The sequence below is a fragment of the Vidua chalybeata genome, chromosome 3 (assembly GCF_026979565.1).
Source record: "Vidua chalybeata isolate OUT-0048 chromosome 3, bVidCha1 merged haplotype, whole genome shotgun sequence".
Taxonomy (NCBI): Eukaryota; Metazoa; Chordata; class Aves; order Passeriformes; family Viduidae; genus Vidua; species Vidua chalybeata.
In genome coordinates this window covers 17,824,629-17,838,344 of record NC_071532.1, presented here as the reverse complement: position 1 = coordinate 17,838,344, position 13,716 = coordinate 17,824,629, and the positions used below count along the sequence as shown (strand labels likewise).

General features: G+C 55.1%; 1 protein-coding gene across 1 annotated transcript; it reads left to right on the top strand.

The window, feature by feature from the left end:
• Positions 1-406: 406 nt before the first annotated feature.
• Positions 407-13,630, top strand: NFKBIE (NFKB inhibitor epsilon). Its single transcript, XM_053937743.1, has 6 exons — positions 407-907; positions 11,193-11,295; positions 11,815-12,046; positions 12,217-12,305; positions 12,566-12,814; positions 13,135-13,630. Exons 1-6 carry the CDS (start codon positions 567-569, stop codon positions 13,198-13,200), a joined length of 1,080 nt encoding a protein of 359 aa, XP_053793718.1. The 5' UTR covers positions 407-566; the 3' UTR covers positions 13,201-13,630.
• Positions 13,631-13,716: the final 86 nt, after the last annotated feature.

Here is a 13,716-nt window from a genome sequence, read left to right as displayed (position 1 = left end):
AGTGACATCCACCACATTGTTTCCCACGGAGCCTGTGGCTTCTCTCAGCACCTGCACACGCAACAGCATCCTCACCCACACACCGCCTGGTTGGACAAGGTCCCGCTCCCTCCCCTGGCAGACCTGCCTGCTATTTAAAGAACCCAAACCAACCGGGCAGGGGGAAGGCAGGCCCAGGACAGACCGGCGTGCACTGCCCGGCCTAGGGAAGTGCAGAGTTGCCACCTCCCTGCCCTGCGCACCCCGGATGCCGGTCCCCGCCCACGCTGCCGTGGCCACCGCGTTTCCTCCCTCCCGCTGCTTGTGCGCTCTCCAGACAAAGAGGGCGGGGAGGAGCAGCCCCTCGTTGTGCCGGGGCGGGGCGGCGGCGGGGGAATCCCGGGCAGGCGGGCCGGGGCGCGGCTGAGTCAGTGCGGGCAGGGGTAGGAGGAGGCGGCGGAGGCGGAGCCGTGGCGCCTTAGACTGTGCGCCGGTCGCCGCTCGGTGGCTTTCCGGCCATGAGCCCCCCGGCAGCGGGGCCGGGAGCGGGACCCGGCCCGGGGCCGGCGGACGGCGGGCGCTGAGCCATGTCGCGGGCGGCGGGCGGCGAGTGCCGCAAGGAAGCGGCGGGCTGGGAGGGCGAGGACGGGCAGTGCGACTCGGGCATCGAGTCGCTGCGCTCGCTGCCGGGCGGCAGGGAGACCCCCGCCGCGCCCGAGGGCCCCCCGGCCGCCCCCGAGGAGACCCTCGCCGAGGCCGCCGCCGCCGAGGAGCGGCTGGATTCCAGCTACGGCTCCGGCGCCCTGCCCGAGGCTCTGCCCGGCCTGCCGGGGGCTCCGGGGGACCGTCCCGAGGAGCCGCCGCCCCGGCCCGAGGGGCTCAGCCGGCAGCAGCAGGCCCTCACCTACCTTTCGGAGGACGGAGACACGTGAGTGACCCCCGAGGAGCTGCGAGCGATTGCCCCCCCCCCCCAGCCCCGGGCTGCTCCCCTTGCAGCGGCGGGGAGCCGGTGCCTAGAGATAAGCCAGGCTGTGTTCGCCGTGGTCTCCGGCTCTCTCCCGGGGAGAATCCTCTCAGCCGTGTTGTTAGGGTCTCCCCGGGCCCCTGTCCTAAGAGCCCCCCGCCTTGCCTTGGTGTGCGTGGATGCTTGGCATTCAGGTTTGGGTGGATGACACCCCCCAACCCTGAGAGGTGTCTGAGCCAGGTCCAGCAGAGTGAGCAGGAAGAGAGGCACCCCAGGCTGCATGGCACAGAATGTTCCCACCATAGGAAGCCCACCTCCACTTGCCGTGGGGCTGCTAGCAACTAGAGGAAAGGGGAGAGCAAATCAAGCCTCTCCCACTGTCTCTTCCCCAGAGAACGCAACGTTTCCTCCACAATGGGCAAGGCTTGGCTCCGTGAGATGGCACGTAAGCAAGTCCTGAAACAAGATTAGCTGTGCAGGGCAAGACCTTGCAATGGCTGTGTTAGACGCTGCTCAACCGAGCAACCCAAGAACTATTTGTTCTCAGGTGGGAATCGCCTTGCTTTGCCAACTTGCCCGCAGAGCCATGGCTTTTGGCAGAGTTGTGACGCACACCCCGTTGTGGGGCTGCTCTCCTGAGCTTCTGTGACAGAGACAAGTGTTTCTCTTAACGAGGGGGGGCTTCCCACATCCGTAATGCCCTCTCAAGGGCAGAGGCATCACGCCAGAGTTATTTGGTTTGGCTTCTGGTAACTACCTTCAGCTAATCACAGCATTTTTTCCTGTTGTACATTCCCTCGATGGAAGGTTTTCATCATGAGTGTACATGCAGAGCGTGAGCGAAGTGTTCTCACAGCTGAGGGCAAAGCTTTGCCCCAAAACCAGGCTAGAGTTTAATACTGAGTAATGGTGCAAGAGGAAGAGAAACTTAGAGGCACTGACATGATCAAGCAAATGTCTTCAGTAGTGAGAGCAGCAAGAAAGCTCTGTCCTTGCCTGGCAGAGCACATCTGGATTGAAGCTGAAGATGAGCTGGGAGACAGCCTGTGTTTACTTCCCTGTTAGGAAGGAATCTGTGCATCTGCTAATTAGTTCAGTAATGCTGACTCTGGGATCTGTTCTGAGGATTGGCTGGAAGTCTCATGGCAAGCAAAGTTACACTAAACCCAGCCTCCCACACTCCCGAGACAGGCTTTCTAGTTCTGTCCTATCTACAGGCTCGTTCTGTGGCTCCTCAGAATGGAGGAGTTTTGCCAGTTTTCCCAGCTATAATGCCAGAGCCAAGGTGTCCACGGAGAGAGCCAGGTGTCTTTTAATCAGAGCTATGGAAGTAATGCTTACCTCCCAGGTTCGTCTGTCATGGTGTGCCCAGGGCTCTTCACTTAGTGTTTCATTAGTGGAGATGCTTTTCGTGCTTGAGGCTGTCTTGTTTGGTGCTTGAAGCTCTTTGCCTGTCAGACTTGCTTGGAGAGACCTAATGCAAACATCTTATTAACTAGGAAAACATTAATCAGTGGTGCCTTGGTTACTGTAGGCAGGAGAGGCTCTCAGAAGTTGCCTTTGCTCTTCTGTTTTCTCTCACTCACAGTGCATTTCAGCACAGGAAATCTGTTAAGACGGAGGGAGGGAGCTATAGGTCTGCTGGCTGTATAGCTCTGGGCTCACCATGTCCACACAGGAGACAGGCTTTTCTGGGATCTACTCCCACTGCTGGGAAAAAACCCTATTCTTGTGGTTAGAGTGGTGAGGCTGTGGATTTGTGCCTCCGCTATTCTTGTCTCTCCTCCTGACCCTGCGGCAGAGGTAGGTGGCATTTATATTTAGAAGTGCTGAACATCCACCACTCAGGTCGATGCAAATGGGGACTGTGAGCACCCAGGAACTCATTGAACTGCCACCGTTTTTGTATGTGAAAACAAGTCAGGGCTGACAGTAATGCTAAAGTCTGTGGTGCAATTGCTCATCCAGCGACAGAAGGTCCCCAGAGAGAAGGGATCAGATGGCCACAGGCTACATCCCTTTCATCCGGCCAGACAAACCCATCTTCATTTCTTCTTTTCATCTTTGTCTGCAGCTTATTTCCTTGTGTGCCTTTTTAAATGTCTGTCACAAAACAGCTCCAGGCAGAGAATTAAAATCATACTATCATTATATTTCAGAAAACTTGGGCAACTACACTTTCCTGTAATTGTAATTTTGAAAATACAAAAAGTTCAGGGGTTTTGCCTAAGTAGTTCCTGTTTCCCCAAATGCCCTGGCTGGTACTGAGCTGAGAGGAGCACTGAGCTTGCACGAAGGGAGCTGGCAAAAGTCTTGGCTCTACATCTGACAAAAATCTTCACTGCCCATAGCTCACTCAGGTTCACCCACCTGTGCCATCTCAAGATGTCTCTGTGTTTGTCAGCCTGGCACTTGAGGGGTAAAAACAGGAGGTGGAGGCAGAGGTGAAGGGCACACGCTTGGGCAGTTGGAGTGTCAGCAGGATCCTCCTTGGATACTTCCCTGCCTGCCTCCGAAGGAGAGGAGCATCAGAGCAGGCAGGTTGAAGCAATGGGGCTAAAACTGTTTCTCCCTGTGCCCAAAGTTAGAAGGAGTCTCACTTCGGCAGGAAGGAAATTGGCTAACAGGAAGGACAGGGGTATAATGGCCAGTGAAATGCGTGGGTGCTGTCTTCCAAGAATTATTTGCCCAAATGTCATCCCCTCCATGGCTCCCTAGTGCCACTGGCAGCCCCTTCTACCTCAGGGAAGTCAGAGCCACAGTAATAAGGCACATTAGTCCCCAAGAGAGTGTGGCTCAGCTGTGAGGGCAGGAGAAATCGAGCATGAGGAGTGGGGTGGCAAGCGGAAGATGGTGGGTGCACTTTGGGCAGTGATCTGTATCCTGCTTATTGTGTGGGCAGGTAGAGAACAAACCCTGTGCACTCAAGCTCAAATGGTCTCCTCCAAGCATCCATCTTTTCCTTATGACCTAAAACTCCAAATATCTGTCTCTTCCATGTAAACAAACTCCTTTTCTGCTGACTTTGGTCCTGTTGGGACTGCTCTGTGTGGAAGTGAAGAGAGGGGCTTTCCAGCTGTGGGCCTGGATGCCTCTGAGCAGACTGCAGGCAGATTTATTGTTGCACCCAAGCCTCCAGACCACCTCAACCTTTGTGAGGATTCACTGAGGAAACCCCGTCCTCCCCAACCTCACCTGGCAGATGCACAATTCCACCATCCTGGGAAAAGGATGAGTGTGGGAGCAGCTCCTTTGAGGTGAAATGGGGTGTGAAGGGATCACCTGGTTTTGTCCCAGCACAAGAGAAAACCTCCCCATTTCCTTGGGCTGATATCAGCCTCTGCCAGCTCTGGAGAGGCAGAGTTGATTCATGAGTGTGTGAAGTTAAGCAGAGTTTCCTCTCTCTAGGACTGTATAGTCTATCTTAAACTTAAAAACATGTTTTCCTTCCTACCCATGCTAGTCCTTGGGTCACACACCACTTTCTGCCATTATACCTGATGTTGTGGTGATGGAGAGGCTGGGGAATGCACCTCTGCAGGAGACTGACTATTGTGCATGGGGCTCTGTATGCAAAGCAGTGCAGCATCTCTGAAGGGGTGAAGGTCGAGGGACCCCAGCTTAATTACAGAAGGAAGACCTAGGGCTTCTTCAGATGGAAAATGGGACTGTGTGGTTTTGGTTTGGTGTGTGTTTCAGGGAGGATGGGGAGCAGAGGAAGCCTGACTTCCTCCTTCCACCAGAGACAAGTGGTGCCCCATCTGCTGATAAGAAATCACGTGCCAGTGACTCGTGGGCTGAAATGCCTTAACAAGGGCTTGGGGACAGCTAATCGAGTAAAGTCAGGGCCCCATGGGAGCTGATGTTCTGAACTCTTCACATGATGGTAGTGAAGGGGCCTCCCTTTCCCGCACGGGTTGCTGCTGAGCATGAGGCTCATCTTCAAGGGGCCAAGAGCCACTTCTAACCATTCATTGGCATGTGCCAATCATAACCCTCTCCAGTCATGTGGTCTTGGGCTGGAGATCTTCCCTGAGCAGGGGAATAGAGGTTGTCCCCATTCAGGTTGTCTACTCCAGTTTGGCTGCTTTCTCACTGCTTGCCCTGCTGTACAAGAGTGTTGCTGAACCCCTGTGCCCTGTGCATCTGGTGGAATGCTCAGAGTGTGACAACAAAGATAAAAGAAAACGAGGAAAGGAAAAAGAAACAGAGGACTGGAGAGACTCAGTTTTAGGAGAAGGATTAAAGAAGTCGGATGCAGGGAGCACACCTTGTTGCTGGTCAGGCTGGGAGTCCCCCTGCTTTGCTGGGCTGGGTTGTTGCCAGCTGCCCAGCAGTGGGATGGCCATAGTTAATGGGAAGTGGAGATGCTCTTGGTTTTACCAGAGGGTCTTCAGAAACTTTGCTTGATTGCCAGGATTCAAGTCCATCCCAAGTTTTTCCCTAGCATGCTGCCAATTGTGGGGCATTAGAGAAAGTGAGTCCTAACCTGAGTCTGCCAGGAGGGAGATTTTCCTGTGTCCAGCTCCCTGTCCCTGAACTCTCAGCTCTTCCTCTGTGTGTGCTCAGGAGTTTGGTAAACAGGAGAGCTTGATGTCCCTCTAAGCAAGGCCAGGCAGCACTGCACAAGTTGCTTTGGAATGCCCCAGAAGTTTCTGGCTGCTGCAGGGGTCACACACATACAGCCTTGGCATAAAGTGGGTAAGTCCTGGCAGCCTTCTGAGATCATGCATGCAAGAGGTTTTATTCCCAGTTTGGATGACTTCAGCCTGGCCTGGAGGAAGTTTCTTCAAACTTTCCACCTGCCTAGGTTTGCCTCAGAGCTGGAGACAAACACTGGGAACTTCAGCACAGAGGAAGGGAAAGAATGGCTGGAAATTTCTGTGTCCTGGGATGCAGAAGCCTGGCTGTAACAGATCAGCCAAGCTATGGAGGGCTTCAGGTCCTTGCACTCTGCAGGTGGGCTTGACTGCTGCTGGGAGAGGGTTGAGCTCAGCTAATTAAACACAAAAATCTTTATTTTTTATTGGCTTGGGTTTGGGTTTTTTTAGTATAATGTGAAAAAATGGGGAGTCAGACATGACTGTGTAGGAAGAGGTTGTGGGCTCTGAGCTGTGAGAGTGGTTACTGTGTGCCTATCAATGAGCTGCGTGGGATGCTCTCTGTGTCACAGAGCTGGGAAGCCCCTCTGCCTGGGGCAGATCCAGAGCTGAAGGGGGGCCCTGAAGTATCTTAGACCCACGGCTCATGCCTCATTAAAAGAAAATCCTGAGACAGTGAGGATATCTGTGGGGTTGTAAATGATTGCTAGGGTGTGTTGTACAGGCTCTGGCAAAGTCCAGTCGCTTTCCTCTTGTAAGAGGCTCTTCTGACCTCAAGATATCTCTTTGTGTATGGAAACTGTAGAATGTATTTGCCTCTCAAGGAGTCAGTTGTGAGTTTGTTCTGTTTGAAATGGACTGTCCACAGTCAATTGACTTTTTGGGATGTTTACTGCTTTTATTGAAATTGTACATCATGCTTCTCTGATGGTGACTGGCCCCTGCTTGGGTGGGCTGACCTGTTTTCTGATTTGGCCCATCTGTGCATAGATAATAGTATGGGACAGGCCCCTTATTTTGCAGGGAACAGATCATATGCATCTGATGCTTAGTGCTTTTGCAATCCCAGAGCCACCATCTGCTCAGAAATAGAGCAAAATTCTCAAATGTGTGGGTGCAGAATCTAGAGGCTGTAAGGTCAGGGTACCTTCTCGTCCCCACCTCACTGAAAAATGAGGTGCCCACAGCCCTTCTGCCTCTCCTGCCAGTCAGCCTCCAGCTGCCCTCATCCTCAAGCACTCAGACCACACCCTCTGCAGAGCACCCCAAGAAAGGTGATACTGTCTCCTCTGCTCACCTGTCAGTTCCCACCCCTCACTCTGGCCCCAGGAGCAGCAGGCTGGGAAGCAGCTGCTGCCCAGACTGGAGATTAGGAATGCTGAACCCAACGTGGCTGAAAGGGCTTTGCATCCCTTTAGCTGCAGCCCCCCTCCAGTCCCATCCCAACTCCCCTCTCCACTCAAATTCAAGCTGTGCCCTTCCCCAGGAAGGGATGATGAAACCTGCAAGGCAGGAACACAGAACATGGGATAAGGCAGCTGAGATCCACTGCTCCCTTGGAGCTGCCAGAGGGCAGCTGGAACAGCTTTATGGAGCAGGGCAGCATTGCATTGGTATGTGGGGAGGAAGGAAGGGAGCCAAGCTGGGCTGGTTCAGGGCTGCAGGGCAGGATGAGCTGTGCTTGCTAAGCCGGCTGGCAGAGGTTCATGCTGGTGGCTGAGGAAGCGGTTAGCAGTGCAGGTTACAGGGCTGGAACAGGAGAGCAGGGTAAGCGTGGAATTCCCCTGCAGTTTTCCTCCCTTGCTCTCTTTTCTATTGCTGCTGGGGCCATTTCCTCCCCTGAACAGTTTCTCTTGTGTGAATTGTTTGCATGATCTCCTACTGCTCCACTCAGCCAAAACAAGGAGCTGGGAATGAGCTGTTCCTGCTGCTGGCAGGGACCTTATCTAGAGAGGGAAAAAACTTGTCAAAGCAAATTCAGTTGAATGCTGGATACCCTGATTAAGGTGCTTCTTGGGGTGATATGGTGGAGGGAGAGGCTGATTTGTGGACAAGGTGTCTTGCTCTACAGATGGGGAAATCTGCATGGTCAGCTCCTTTTCTAGAGGGATGGAAAAGGATAGCCAGAGAACTGGTGAGACTTCATCAGTTCTGCATGTGTGTCAGAGCTGGGTGCCACCCCTTACCCTGTTCTCCTGCCTCCAGTCCTCATGTGTGGGAACTTTTCCTACTGGACACTTAAGGTCACTCAGAAGTTGGAGATGGACAGCACTGTGGAAATGGATGCTTTCCTGTGCCTAAGCTAGGACCACTTTGTGCATGGCATGTTCATTCCCTGGGATATCCACAGGGATAGCCCCAACCTCTCTGCTCCAGGGTTGTTATCTCTCTGATGATGGGTAGATCACTTTGTGCCAGTGATGTCCTATGCCTTTGTGATTCAGAGTGTTGAACCCCTTATGCCAGGACAGAGCTGGTGAGCAAGTGGAAAAGCTGAGAATGAACCCAGCAGTCTGTACTCCTGCTGTGTTTCCCTTGCTCACAGCTCCTCCATCCCATGCCCTTTTCAAAACTCCCTGTTGCCCTTTCTGACAGTTCCTGCTGGACACCCACCCCTGAGGCTGCAGCCAGAAGCACTGCAGGCAAGAGCATGGGGAGGGAGGGAGCAGGCAAGTGGAGGAAAGCAGAGGAGAGATGTGCAGGCAGCCCAGGATGGGCAAGGATCTGAGTATGGAAGAGCAGAGGGCTTGTTCTGGCAAGGGCACGCTGCTGTGGCTGGGCAAGGAGAGGTTCTGGCAGCGAGCAGGTGTCTCTTCATCGCCTTGCCCTAGCTCTGGCACACGATGTGCCAGCATGCAGCAGCCCATCAGCAGCTAGACCATGCAACTGCTGTGACACAGAGAGTGCTCGTAGCCTCGGTGGAAAAAAGTATAGATTGGCACAATGCCTGCACCTCATGTCTCCTGGGTCTAAGAGGTTTCCTGAGTTAGGAGACAATCCCAGTTCCTGGCTGGCAGCACTGCCGGTGGCACAGAATGCCTCAGTGCACATGTGCTCATGGTGGGCTCCTCCCAGCCCACTGGCCGTGTGATGATTCCCCCAAGTATCTCAGGTTCTTGCAGCCATTTCAGGAAGTTGAGGGCTGATAATGAGGAAAGGCGGGAACGAATGCAGAAATGAAAGCCCAGGAGGAGGCTTCATCCGGGTGGAGAAGGAAGGGGGAGGGTGGAAAGCAATCCTTCAAAGCCGGCACATCCCAGCTGAGAGGTGAAAGCCGGAGCTCTGGCCAGGGGAATGGTCATCCCCGTTGCCTGTGCAGCATGGATGCCCAAACTAGCTCAGTGTCAGCCCAGCCCCGAGCGGCTCCGCTGCCTTGTTGAGCTGCAAAGGCAGCCAAGCCAGGAAAAGTGAGGTGCTGGCTGTGGCAGAGGGCTGCTCGGGGGTTTCCAGCTCCCCCGGGTGACTGCCCCACTCTTCCCCACGTGTGGTGTGGGTAGTGATAGAGGGGCCCGGGGGATTCCTGGGGCATGAGGGCTGTCTGTCGTGGGACACAACCATGAGCACTGCTCTCTCCCCTGGGAGCCCAGCGTGGCTCTGGAAAGCGAAAGCACCAGCGGTTTAAAGTTCAAGAAATTGCCGTGGAAAGTCCCTTATTTGAGCAGTCTTAACTCTGTTGTACCTGAAAAAGTCAGATCCTGCAGCCTCTTCCTGCACGTGGTACCTGGGAGCAGGTTTGGAGAAGTAGGGGCTGTCCCTGCAAGTGTGCAAAGGACACCTCAGCTGAGGTGCTACCACAGGGACTGATGCAAAACCCAGCAGGGAACCTCCCTGCTCAGATGATACCTAAGCTAGGGTTAGTAAAAGCTTGATGAGGGGAGGGCTGTCCTTACAGCTGGTTGCCTTGTTCCTGGGCTGGGCCGCTTGGCTGTGCCTCTGCCTCATGGTCCATGGAAGGTGGCCAGACCCTGCCCATGTGGCTGCATGGCCCCTGCAGCCCCCTCCCCTGCCCTGGGAGTGCTGGCAGTGAGGGGGCACCCCATGGCTGTGCAGAGGCAAGCAAGTGTGGGTGGCCTCCCCCTTCCAGTGGGGAATTCCCTGCTGCAACATAACCTGGGGCTTCCCCAGGGACAAAGCCTCTCCTGTTGGTCACAGCCTGTCCCTGGCAGCAGGGTGGAGAGGAACTGGCCTTGTTTTGCCTTCAAAATCAGGTTTCAACTGAAGATGCCTGGGGTCCCAGATACTGGCTTGATCTTCAAGCAGGACTTGGGAGGAGGTCAATAAAAGACATTCTTGGAAACTGGCCTCTGAGCTTCTCAGCACATTTATGTCCCAGTGCAACTGGCAAAAAGACAGCACCAGTCTCACTTCTTGTCTGCAATGCTTTAGGGCGAGGTGTTGTTCTCCTGCCTGTGGAGGGATGCTCTCTATGCCCCACATTGCAGGTGGCATCCCAAAGCTGGGCCATCTGGAGAGTGGGGTGTCTTGACAGGGCTGGCACAGCTCTCACCCTCCATCTCTTCGCCCTATCAGTCTCCATCAAAGCAGCATGGGTGGCAGAGCCCAGCCTTCAGTTTGGAGCTGGTTCCTTCCAGAGACAGAGGCCACACAGGGCCTCTAGTGCAGTGGTGGGGGGTCAGGAGGCTGAGCTCATGCCTGCCCTGCTGTGCAGAGTAGGAGATGCTGTCTGCTGACTGTGGTGGCCAGGTTTGACCTGTGGGGGCTGCCCTGTGATGGGAAGATGGGCCCTTCAGTGCAGGGAGCCGGGGAGACAGGAGGTTGGCAGGGGGGACTAGAAATTCCCTCTCAGTGCTGCCTCTGTTGTGCTCTCACTTCTCTTCTGACTGTGCAGGGGCTGTCTGGAAATTAGACCTGTCCTTGGGCTGGGGGACTCAGGTGCCTGGCCACCCCATGGCTGTGGGGACCACAGTCCTGAGGACCAGAGCTCCCTGCTTGCCACCAAGCTCTGACAGATGCATCTCTGGTGTCCCTTTGTGCTGGTGGGCTGCGTGCCAGCCTTGTCACAACAGTGCTAAAAGGGAAGGATGTGGGGAAGAGAAGAGGAAATCAGTGTGGGACTGGCAGATTGGCTGGCATAGGGACTGTGCCATACAGGTGATCTTGGACCAGCTCTGGGCTCCTGCCCAGCTTTGACTGTTTGCCTTCGTGGAGGGGAAAGCAGAAGTACAGTGTGCAGCTGGCAATAGGGAACTGGAATTCCCTGGGTAGCTGCCAGAGCCCAGACCTCTCTCCACAGCCACCAGACCCAGCTCCTGAACTCTGGGAAAGACATCCCAGGCTCCTTGGACCTACACCAGTTGGAGGCCTCGCTTTGGGCAGTGCCACATTGAAACCCTACACATCTGTGAGGTCTGAGGGAGGACCCTGTATTGCTTAGCAGGGACAGGAGGGTCTGTTACCCATGAGGATCAGAGTGAAGGACTGCCCTGTGGAGCCTGTGACCTTGGCCTTCTGCTGAGCTTCCCAAGGGAGAGGGAAAGATGGAGGACCTCCAAGCTGGAGGGAAGGAGACTGGAGGAAGCAGGGAGGTTCTTCTTCCCTGCTCCTTCATGCAGCAGGGAAGGATCTCTGCTCCTGAGCATGGCTTATTTTTCATTCTTTTCTCTCCTGTCACCATTAACCCCCTGTAGGTTGGTTCATCTGGCCATTATCCACTGTGTCCCAGCTGTAGCACTCTGCTGCATCGCTCAGCTACCCAGGGAGATGCTGGAGATCCAAAATGATCTTTTCCAGGTATGCTGTTGTGATAGGCAGAAGATGGGAGAAAGAGAAATGCCGCAGGCTGTTCCCTGGATAGCTGCTCAATCCATCTGCCCCTTCCCCAGGACCCCCCACCTGCTTCCCCCAGAGCATGGTAAAGGTCCTGTGTGTGCAGTCTCTTTGCAGGGAGGGGAATAAGGGAGGTGGAGATAATCTGAGAGAGAAGTGTGACAGCTCCCAGCACTGTGGGGTGAAGAGTTTCTCTGCAAGGCCCCAGGACATTGCAGACAGCCATGGAAGAGGCATGGCTTGAATGTGGCAGGGTAGACAGCTTGGGAGAATGAGATGTCTCCATGGGTGATCTGTGAGCTGAGGTGCAGGGGAACAGCAAGCTGTGTGACCCCACCAGTGTCAGCCACATGTAACGTCACAGGGATGGGGTGTCCTGCGTGGCGGTCAGCTCTTGCTGCCAGGCTAGCTCCTGGAGACTGGTGGGGCTCATCACACCTGGTGTCCTACCGGGCATCCTCCCCTCTCCTAATTTCTCTCCAGACTCCGCTCCACCTCGCTGTGTACCTGGAGCAGCCCAGCGTGATCCAGGCACTGATCCACAAGGGAGTGAACCCTGGGCTGCAGGACCGTAATGGCAACACCCCGCTGCACTTGGCTTGTGAGCAGCAGCACCTGCAGTGTGCCCAGCAGCTGCTGGAGGGCCCAGCCACACCAGATGGCACGACTCAGCCCCGTGGGTACCACCAGGATCTGCAGCTCCAGAACTGGCAAGGTGAGACCTGGGGGCAGTGCAGTGGCAGAGCTGGTGGCCAGATTAGGGCAGAGACCATGAGATGTGTATGCAGGGATCCAGGAGCACAGCAGAATGGGAATGCGGATGGGATTGGTGTGCCCCAGGGTGGTCTGGGCTGACAGTGGCTCTCTTCTGCCTCCCCATCACAGGCTTGGCCTGTCTGCACATCAGTACCTTGAAAGGGAATATCCCAATGATGTCTCTGCTGCTGGAGAGCGGCGCCAACATTGATGTTCGGGTAAGACTGGGCATGATGTGATGTTTTGTAAAGGCTGGGACAGTGGGTTTCTCCTTTGGGCACTCCCTTCAGCCCTGGGGCAGGCACAACTATGAGGCGAGGGAGCAGAGCGTAAAGGTCCTTGAGAGGTTGTTGGGTGCTGTGGCAGAAATCAGGGTGGGGACTGCCCTCTGCACCCAGTCAAAGGGGTGTTGGGTGGGTGCTGCAGGGCCCAGCTGAGGGGGCCCCCCACCGACACCCTTGTGATCTGTGGGTTGCAGGAGGGCACAAGTGGGAAGACCCCATTGCACCTGGCTGTGGAATGCCACAACCGTAAGGCTGTCCAGTTCCTGCTGCGCAATGGGGCATACGTGGATGCCCAGATGTACAACGGGTGCACTCCGCTCCACCTGGCTGTGGGCCGCAAGGATGCTGCCATCGCTGCCATCCTCTCACACTCTGGGGCTGACACCCTGCTGAGGAACATGGAGAACGAGACAGCTCAGGACCTGGCTGATGGCAACGATGATGTGAGTCTCTATGGGGGGAAGCCTGTGGCTCTGCAAGTGTGTCAGGAGGTGCAGGAGTTGGGTGATTAGAGGGACCCTCCTAGTAGGAGTTTCTAGCTGTTCCTATCCTTCCCTATATGTTGTAAGCATTGGCTCTGTGATGTGTGGGATAACTACCTTTTGCCTCGAGCCCCAGGAATAGCCTAAATAGGGCTTCTTGGCACTTCCCTGGGAACATGGGAGGCTGGAGGACTGGGTGGGGGGAAGATTTGGGCCCCTACCCCAGCTTGGTGGAAACACAACCCTGGATGCTTACATGTCTATATCCTTGATCTTTGCAGCTCCTTGCCTTGCTGCCCTTCGATGACCTGAAGATCTCAGGGAAGCCTGTTGTGTGCTCTGAATGAGCAGATGGACTCCTTTGGCCCGTTGGGCTGCCTCCTTCCTCTGTGCTGCTGCCCTGCTGCCCACTAGGATGTTGCCTGCCTGCAGTTCAGTGGGAGCAGAGACACTTTGGGAGACTTATCCCACTGCCCCTCCCCTCTTTGGAAAAGTTTTCTTTGCCTCAGGCTGCCTTCCCAGATGGAAGAAGGTGGCATTATGAGCACTACACAGGGGAGGCTTTTCTTTTAGAATCTGTGTACTGCAGCAGGACTGAATTTCCCCTCCCTGCCATGAGTCTGACTTGTGGGGATCTCCAGCATACACAGGGAAGGAGTAGGAGAGGACTCATTTTCACACTGTAGGCTGGACAGAGCATCGTCTGGCACCCCGTCAGAATAAGTGTGGGGTGAGGAGAGTCAACACTCACTCTAATAAATGTTGTTGCTGTGGGCACCAGAGGTCTCATGTGATCTAACCCACCCCACACCCCACAGCATCAGGAGGCTGTGCATCACTGTGGGGGTTTGGGGACATGAGGG

What these genes read in the sequence shown, in the direction of transcription:
- NFKBIE (XM_053937743.1), top strand. Translation starts at nt 567, where the DNA reads ATGTCGCGGGCGGCGGGCGGCGAGTGCCGCAAGGAAGCGGCGGGCTGG. An exon ending in CTTTCGGAGGACGGAGACAC is followed by an intron (nt 908 to 11,192) that starts GTGAGTGACCCC and finishes AACCCCCTGTAG; the next exon opens with GTTGGTTCATCTGGCCATTA. An exon ending in GCAGCTCCAGAACTGGCAAG is followed by an intron (nt 12,047 to 12,216) that starts GTGAGACCTGGG and finishes TCCCCATCACAG; the next exon opens with GCTTGGCCTGTCTGCACATC.